The sequence below is a fragment of the Clytia hemisphaerica genome, unplaced genomic scaffold (genome assembly GCF_902728285.1).
Source record: "Clytia hemisphaerica strain Z4C2 unplaced genomic scaffold, Clytia hemisphaerica genome assembly, whole genome shotgun sequence".
Classification (NCBI taxonomy): Eukaryota; Metazoa; Cnidaria; class Hydrozoa; order Leptothecata; family Clytiidae; genus Clytia; species Clytia hemisphaerica.
The window spans coordinates 70,514-80,315 of NW_027103911.1; the positions used below are offsets into that span (position 1 = coordinate 70,514).

A 9,802-nucleotide genomic window follows, 5' to 3' on the forward strand; every position below is an offset into this window, starting at 1 on the left:
AAGCCACTTAACCCCTCCTAAATCAAACAAAAACCTGAAATTGCTGAAAATGCTGAAATTGCAATACACCTCATCGGAAATTCCACAAAAACACTCGCGCTAAAATGGATCCGTTGAAATTGGGAGGTAAACATAAATGGTAGCGCGAGTAGCGGCGGTAAAAACAAGAACTCATTTGCTTATATCTGGCTTGTTTATATGTTCCTAAAAATACACCTCATTTCAGTGAATTTGAAAAAAACAAACAAAACAAAGCTTTCAAGATGTTAGCAGAAGCTATAAGAAAGAGAAAAACAACAACTTCGGTGGTTCTTCAGTTGATTTGGAGGCTCTTTTGGCATCAATATTTTGGGTGTTTTGTAAGGCTTTTTGCCTGAAAATCGCAATATCGCACTTTGTTTACCTCCCAAAAAGTGTTGCATAGCAACAACGCGAGGAGGTGGAATTTCCGATGAGGTGTATTCTCGTCCAAGCTTTAAATTCTGAAAAACGTTAAAATACCCAAAATTGCCAATATATTTCAGCACTGATTGGAAGCTTCTTCTTCAAGACTTATGCCTAGATTTATAAAATAATGAATGTCTACTTTAATGGGACAAATTTTTGTGGGTTTGGGTGTCATCTGCAACGAAGACTGCTAAACCAGACTTGTTTTAGGGGCGTATCATGTCAATCTTTTTAGCAATTTAGGATTGAAGCCAAAAGAATATGTGACTGGGAACTCTAGTACAAGTAGAGTCTCCTTGATTCAAACCTCTACCGTGAGTGGTCCTAAATCCGACAGCCCTGCCTAAATCCGATGGGGTCTTTCAAAGATACAAACTAAAATAAAAACAAACCTTTCGCTGTGACGCAATGAAGATACCAAAGTGTCAACTAAACTGAGAGATTTGATACACTGAACCAATTGAACCAAATTACAATAATTGCTTCTTATACAAAACATAATTTTTCATTACATAAATTGTTAACGTTTTAAACACGAGCAACGGATTCAGAATAATAGAGGTAATTATTTTTACAACTCACACTTTTTTGATCACATTAATTGGCATCTTGACATTATAGTTATCTTGTTAGATGTTTTGTTTCAAGAGTCCTTGCAATAGTTTATTGTTCAACTTGGAGAGGAAATGTTTCTAAACATAGAATTTTTTTCATAGCAGTTATTTGGGGGGTCGGATTTAGGCAAGGCTGTCGAATTTAGGTCCATTCACGGTATAATTTGAACAAGTTTCATGGTCCTGATGCCTTATAAACCTTACTTGATAACTCAACTTGTATTCATCTTGCTTGTGTGAGACTCTCCCACTTTGTATACCTCTCGCCAGGGGATGTCAATTGAAAATTTTGATTGTCGAACCAATCAAATATAATCGAAACCAATCGAAGTGATTGACCGAATCGATCGAAGCCAACCGAAGTGATCGATGGTTGATTGGTCGATTGTCGATTGATTCGGTCAATCACTTCGATTGGTTTCGATTATATTTGAAATTTTCGATTGACATCCTTTTTTGTTAGTGGACTAATGAAAAGCCCGAACAATAACACCATGTGTGATCAAATCAATCGAAGTAAATCGAAGTGATTGTTCAAATCAATCGAACTCAATCGAAGTGATTGATCGAACAATCGAAACCAATCGAAGTGATTGATTGAATAAATCGAATCCAATCGAAGACGATCGAAGATTTACATCTTTTTCCCATTTTGATTGAATTCGATTGTTCGATCAATCACTTCGATTTGGTTCGATTGATTCAAACAATCACTTCGATTTACTTCGATTGAATTTGATCGATTCGACTCCAAATCGAATTCGATTGAGTTCGATTGACATCCCCTGGCTCTCGCTTTGGACAGTTTGATGATCTTAGAAAGATCCATAACGACCCACGGCATGGCCTGAACATGTTTGGCCCGCGCGTGGCCCGCGCAGTTTCGGACCATGTTCGGGCCAGATTTACGAAAACTTGCTACGATCGCGCGTGTAATTTCAGGACCCAATATTTATATTTTAAATTCCTTATTTTAGCAAACAAATTTAAAAATCTTCATCTTTATTCAAATATATATTGTTCAAATATAAAAGTTAATCATCTATTTTCCAATTAAGTTAGGAAAATTATTAAAAAGAATGATTTGAATCTTACATAATATGGTCTTCTTTTTATTCTTTATCCCGTTCCCTTTTCTCGTGGTCTTCTCCTATTCGAAGCAGAATTTTTCTGGATCGTTTTTTGTACTGTTATACAACTTTGTGAATCAAACTGGTATTTGGAACTTTGAATTTGTCTAATGAAAATATTTAACAATAAATGATGATAAACCAGGAAAGGTAAATAGAATTAAATTCAATACACCGTTTAGGAGTGTCGACTGCGCACGCGTCAATCCAATTTTCCATTGTTTTGATTTTAGCGACCACGGAAAATTCACTCTCCTCCGTAAAAAAACGGTAGGTAAACATCTGGTTCTCATAACAGCCTAGACTAACGTTAAATTTCGTTTCCGCGCAAATTCGTCACATTTTGTCTCGATAACCTCATAACTACGGAACTTATCGTTAGAGGCAATCGAGCAAGAACAATAGAAAAAATCTTTATTTGGCTCTGTATAAAAATTGCAAAATAGAAACTCGCTTAAATTCACAATATTGATTCTTTACCCCAAAACGAAACTTTTCTATTTTGTAAATCTTTCTTACACTTCCCCATACGTAAAATATAGAGTACTTTCGTTTTCCCCCCAAACTTGCGAGGGAAAAATGTTAAGACCGCATGTTGTCCTCGCGGACTTTCCCAGCGTAATTTATTTGTGTGATGTCATAATGCTATTGTTCTCTTCTCAGATTATTACTGACGGCATTTCAATCGCTTACGGGATTGGACAATGGTTGACAATAGATCGTGACGTATACAACAATTCGATCACGCGGACGAATGAAAGTTCATTTTGGGTGGCTTGATAACACTCGTAAATTCTTTATTTTTCTAGTGTATTTTGTTTTTTTGTTTTAGAAGAAATACTAATGGTAGAAAATAAGGTTTTATACTATTATTTTAAATTTGATATTTAAATGCCTATTATAAAGAAAAATTCGTAAGTGGGCGGAAAAATAAAAACGCCTTTGTTTTGAACGCCCGACTGCAAAAATCTCGGGATTCTGGGACTTCTTTTGAGATGGGGGTTTGACATGAAAACAAAGAGCTAAGTAGAATAGTAGAATCGACTTTTTCAAACTTTCAAAGTATTTTTGTAATCAAACATTATATTCAGCAAATATATTGAAAAGTAATATTTCGTTATAAGCAAAGATAACTTCTTCGGAAATAAAAAGTCTTCATTCTTCGACCCCCGGATTTTTCATCGCATAATTTCTACGGGAAATCGAAAGTAATTTCATTCAGCTTGTGATGTTTGAGAGCTTGGATGTTGGGAAGCTGCAGGAATAAAGGTAAACAAATTATAGTCTTTTTTCTGAAAGAAAAATTAACATTAGTCTAGGCTGCATAAGGAAACATAGCAGAAAAACGGTAGGTAAAGAACTCCTTGCCTTTTAATCATAACTTCTTTTCCTCTTGATGAATTTTTGTGAAATTTTCAGGAGAGACTTATAAAATTATCATTGATATCATGTTCAAATATCTAAATCATTCTCTTTAAAGGAGAGAAAAAAATTCACAATGTTTACATTCCTCTAACCTTTCACAGTACTAAAGTGCGCATTTTTACCTACCATTTTTACCGGCCTCTGCAATGGATTATCGTGAAGATAGCGAGACTCCTAAACGGTGTATTGTAAATACATGGCCCGAACATGGTCCGAACAGGCCCGAACATGTTCGGCCCGAACTTCGGGCCATGCCGCCGTGCTAATGCATTTTGTTGTTTTCACAGACACAGGTCCATTTGGGGATCCATGAAAAATCCAAAAATCCCCCATCATTCATGCCCATTTCGATGTAACCAATAAAAAAAGAAAACTTTTCCATAAAATCTAGAAATTTTTTTTCCCAAAATAAACCCATACAAAAATACAAAAAAAAACAAACACCGCACACACCAGGCACCAGCAGGCGAAGACCTCTACTTTCCATAACTTATGGAAAGTAGAGGTCTTATGGCATAAGTGCTAAGCTATTTGAGTGAGAAACTGCCTTATATGGTTATTGTCATCCATCACCTTTACCATAAAATCATATGTTATCACATAAAAATCAGGTTTGGTTTCTGGTTGTCAGTCTCAGTCAGTGAGTGTGTTGAGCTGGTGGTGGTGAAAGGTTTCGAAAAAAAAAGATCCCACCAGTTTCGAATTTTCAAAATTGACCGTGATTGAGAAAAATTTGAGCAAGGATTTAACCGATAACGGTGAAAATGCAAGCACCTTTTACCGGTTACCGGTTTTCCTAATCCTAGGCGTTTCCGAGCAAGACCCTGATTACCGGTGTTATGTTATACGTTACACGGTCTACTACTACGACTCCGTCCTCCCCATTGAGTTTCAAGCCCGAAGGGCTAGAGGTCAATCTCTAACCTTTCTCAGGCAAGAAAAATTGAAGCCTTACTAGTGTATATGTATAAGAATTGCGAAGCGATTCAGGCAAGTCACTCGATTTCCGGGGGGGGGGGTACTAGGGTTGCGAGCTGACGGGGGGGTGCCGCACGACTTTCGAACTTTGGACCCTTGACGGGACTAAAAAGGAGAAAATAAAGGAAAATTTTGGAAATTTGCGACCCTTAGCGGGACAAATTTGACCAATTTTGACCAAATTTCGATCTTTCAGGGGGTAAAAAGTTGAAATTTTCCCATTTTTCCGACCCTTAGTGGGACTGAAATTTGATTTTCTGATTTTTCCGACCCTTAGCGGGACTTTGGAAGTCCAAAAAAGGTACCCTTAAGGGCGGCACATACCGTACCCTCCATTTGCCTAAGTACCCCCCCCCCCCGGGCTCGATTCGCATCAATTTTTCCTTGGTGCTCCCCTGGTATATAGAATTTAAAGGTACATGCACACGATAGCAAAACTTCTTCGCTCATGTATATTCGCTTCGCAAAAATATGTGCCGTATTTTTGATGACGGATTGAATCTAGCAATTCCTCTGTTTTCGAGTGATAGTTTTTTTCGAAATTAAGGGGTAAATTTTAGTTTCAATCTGTCATTTGTGTAAAAACCAGGCGGGTCGCTCAAGACCGCGCAACTTTGGTAGGATTTGTTGGCTTCAAATCCTACCAAAGAGATTGACCTCTAGCCCTTCGGGCTTGAAACTCAATGGTCCTCCCCTTCCTTAGCCTCATTCAGCAGAGGCGTGGACAGGCCAGGTATACTGAGACACTTTCTTCTCACAGACCCACTGGGAAAACTTCCCATTGGAAAAATTGTCCAAAATATCGTCCCCGGTGGAAAATTATCCTCCGATTTTCGTCCCCATTGAAAGTAATCAGAATCAGATAAACCAATCCTCATCGCAAAATGCTATGGTATTTTTTCTTTATTTTTTCCATCTCCACTATATTTTCTGACTTGAAAACAATGGAATTGAAATCCCCGGCCACAAAAAATATGGGAATATCAATCTCCATCGAATTAGTTGTTTTTATCTCCACTAGCTAAATAAATCGTACCGGGTCTGTGAGAAGGGGGCGTACTAAGTGACTGAGGTTATTGGTCTTTGATGAGATACGCAGTACTTACCCAAAACAATCCACACCAAAATTGCAAAAATTTGGTAAAAATAAACATCACTTTTTGCGATTATAGCGCTTTTGAATGTTAAGGGCCCTATCCTTAACTTTATATCATGGAAAGCTCTAGAAGCCCTACTGGGTGCTTCGGATTGTCGAAAATATGAATCTCGTCAATCTGGAATCACGTAATTTACTGTTGTCTGTACACTGACCCGATAACTACGGCTAATTTCAAAGTTCATTACCATGCGATAAACGTGAGATACACTTTGGTACAGAGTACATTTACTGCCGCCTTCGTTGTCTCAGATGTGTAAGCTATTTTACGGCGACTTTAACTATGAACAGGAATAAAAAGGTGAACGAGTGTTGTAAAAATGGCAAAACCCTGACAAAATTCAACACCCTGAAAGAATACATTTCTAGATAAAATACATACCCGGGGATTAAATTTGGCGAATTTGGCGAATTATGCCAAAATTCGCCAAATTAAATCCTCGCCAAAATTTCCAAATTCGGCAATTCGCCAAATTAAATCGCCGCCAAATTTAACAAAAAGAGAATTATGTGAAAAATCACAACTTTTTAGTATATTCTTGAGTAATTTTCACCCATTTCAGTGTGACAGAATTTCCAATCCGCCAAATTAAATCCCCGCCAAATTTTACGAAATTGATCTATCGCCAAATTAAATCCCCGCCAAAAATCGTATTTTGGTCAATCGCCAAATTAAATATACGCCAAAATTTATCCACTTAAGGTATTCATTCAGTACCAAAAGTTATAATTCTCAAAAAAAGATAGATAAACAACATCCACATACCCGTCATCTCGTAAATTTAGTCGGTCTGAAATAAGGGCATTTAAAGTCTTCAAAAGGTGTGTTTTAATCGCTGTACTCGTATTTTTGACAACGCAAACTATTACTATTTCATTCATTACAAAAATTTACTGTCTCCTTTTGGTCGTGACTTCTCATTTACCAATCATAAGGCTTATGCGCAAGATTAAAAAAGTAAGGAGGATAGCAATCCCGGCTCAAATGTTCTCTGAATACAATATGCCGGAAGAAAGTAGATATCGAAGACTTTTAACAAATTCCATTATTTGTATTGTATTTCAGAAAAGAAGATTAAAAAAATATCATAAAAGAAGGAAACGATTCTCCAAGAAATTATAATGTAACTTTTGGCGGTGCAGCTGTAAGGGAGGTGCAGGTCCATCGAGTCTCTTGACCGACAACTTCCACGTGTCGATTATCAACTTGTTCAACGAGGTTTGTGACACGGTAGAAACCATGTTGTTCACAACCACTATCGAAAGAGAATTTACCGCGACCGAGAGGGTTATCATTACGAAAATATCCTTTGAAAGAATGTCCTGTGTTGTACCATTCGGCAGGTCCCTCACGGACACCTTCCGACCAATATCCTGAAAGAAAGATATTTAACATATGTTTATAATTATTCATGCCAAAATCCAAGTGAAGTGGTCCAATAATGTAACCAAGACTTTAGAAACGGCAGTTACAGGAGGTTCTCAGAGTAGCTCTTTTGTTGTCATAATCTGGGAAGAGAGTTTTGTAACCACTTTTGTTAATGTTAGGCTAAAAAATGTTCAACCTTCATATATAGAAATTAACATTTCGATCAATTCAAACAATTATTTAGTTCGCATGACTTCGCACCAAGACTGATGAGAAAGTACCTCGCAATATTAAGGACACTGCGTGAAATTTCCATCTAACAACAGGGGCACTAATTAGTCTGCTGTGAGAGACAATGAAGTGAGCATGTTTGATAAAGAAGAAATATTTTCATAAATTAAGTCACAAGCAACGTTCACCTCGTTTTTAAAATGTTGGCCTGGAAATTGATTCCAAGAGGAGCTTATGAGAAGTTTACTCTATTTATAATAGTAACACATGAAGACTTAAGGTTCTAATCACACCTTGATAATGGTTTGAAAATGAGGGCACTCAAAATAATTCATGAAAAAGGCCTATAAAAGGTGTTTGGTTTGATACAAAGTAAGCCCATTTCACATCATATCATTTAAAATCTTACCGTATAATTTGGTTCCACTATCTTTATAAGTGTAAACTCCTTTACCATTCTTTTGGTCATCTTTCCATCCACCTTCGTAAATATCTCCATTGCGATACGTATATGTTCCAGTCCCGTTCTTGTCGTTGTCCGCCCATTCGCCGTCGTATGTGCTACCGTCTGGGTAATGCATAAAGCCACGACCACCACGTTTACCGTTTACGTAAATACCTTCGTATCTGAAAGAGGTTTAAAAAGAAAAGTTGAGAATTATGTTATTTTTTTTAATTTTTCAATTTCCTGCATACTCGAAACTTATCTCTAGCGGAAGGATATCCCACCCATGCGTGAATGATGGACCCTATCCCCGGATAGTTACCTATTCTAGAGTAGGGAGATCCTAGCGCTATTACCATTCACCACTGTCCCTGTGCTCGCGACACAACAGAAACATGGCATATCGATAACAATGATTAAGAAAGCGTGGGAGAAAGATTGTTCTCGCGATAACTTATTCATGTGAGCAACGTCACAACCCCAGATAAAATGTCTGATTCTCCTTTTAAAAGCATTAAAAGTAAAAAAGACTATTAAAATGCAAGGTCTATACGTATAAAATGCTTTGCATACTTTCCATTCTTGAATCGATAGATGCCGTAACCATTACGTCTTCCGTGTTCATAGCTTCCTTCATACACGTCACCGTTAGGGAAATGTGATGTACCAAGGCCATGTCGCTCACCTAACTCGTTGCGCTCACCCTCATAAACACCTAATGGGTAAAAGAAAATTATTTAGTACTAGAGAGAAATTCATACAGAGATTCGATCCTCTTTCACTCGATTATGTGCACAGGTAAATTACAATTACAAAATTACAAAAGATGGGGTACGTAATCAACTTCTAATAAAGATACAACATAATTTGGACAACATCTAGGACCACTGTCTCTCAGTTTCATTGATTTCAGAATAACAACCATAATATATTAAGAACTTTGATTGAGCAAAAAGCAACCCCCATGTTACATAACCTTTGCAAGCTGTCCATACAACTGTTTGGCTCCTTCATTTTATCACTACTGTCTAAAAGAACATTGCACAACTAGGTCATTGAGACAGGGGTGTGCAAAAAAAGCAAGAATTTTGACCACTTACCAATATCTCCATCACGTCCATCGTCGAGATCGTAATCAGAAATTGATTCGTCAGCCATTTTAGTTTTTGTTTTATGGGTGGTTTACAGGAGAAGAGCTGTTGAAATTATCTGTTCAGGTGAGAATCTTGGAAAGATTAGGTTGTTGTTGTGCTTTTAATTTTTCTGACTTTGTTGCCATCCAAATAATATTTGACGTCAAAAATTCTTATTGTGTTGTAACGTCAATTTAGAGAAGCAACGTCGTAGCAAGATGGCTACATAATATGGATTAATCCAAGTCCAATGATCAAACTTGATCTGAGCAGTAGAGAATTGCTGACGAGAACTGGCCCAGAATTCTCTTTCATTCCAAATCATAGTTTTCATTTTTCACACAAATATTTTTTTCTAAAAAGAAAGATGAAGAAAAATAATGATAAAAAGGAGAAAACCAGAGAAAAAAGGTCCCAATAATTTTTGTACAAAGAAAGTGAGCAAGTGATAATCAATTGTAAATTAATGTAAATTTTTCACAAACATAAGCCACAAAATAATGCAAACGTTGGTTGAAAATAGATACAGTGGGAAATATAAGCAGTATATACATGAGGCCCCCCCAGCGGACCCTCAATTCACGCAAACCGCTGGGGGGGGGCCATACATAGTAGCGCAAAATTCTGCCCGAAAAAATTATAAAACGAATGAGAGATTTATGTATTTTGCAAATGTAGGAGGATAACACAACTGAAGAATTATCTATGAAAGATTTATGAATGTATGACAAAATATAGCATGTAGGTAATACTCGAACCAGGATAAATATTTCATCAAGTTGGATTGAAAGATGAATACTTTTACTCCTCGTTCATTCTCATTTTTTTAATTCGTAATGAACCTTTTCCTATCCATTTGGAAAACAAATGTTGT

At 37.0% G+C, this 9,802-nt stretch overlaps 1 protein-coding gene across 1 annotated transcript; it reads right to left on the reverse strand.

Moving 5' to 3' along the window:
• Positions 1–6,791: 6,791 nt before the first annotated feature.
• On the reverse strand, positions 6,792–9,287 carry LOC136809224 (radial spoke head 1 homolog). The gene is made up of 4 exons (XM_067065736.1): positions 8,896–9,287; positions 8,369–8,510; positions 7,760–7,977; positions 6,792–7,124 (listed from the first exon to the last, which is right to left on the reverse strand). Exons 1-4 carry the CDS (start codon positions 8,951–8,953, stop codon positions 6,868–6,870), a joined length of 675 nt encoding a protein of 224 aa, XP_066921837.1. The 5' UTR covers positions 8,954–9,287; the 3' UTR covers positions 6,792–6,867.
• Between the last annotated feature and the right edge of the window lie 515 nt (positions 9,288–9,802).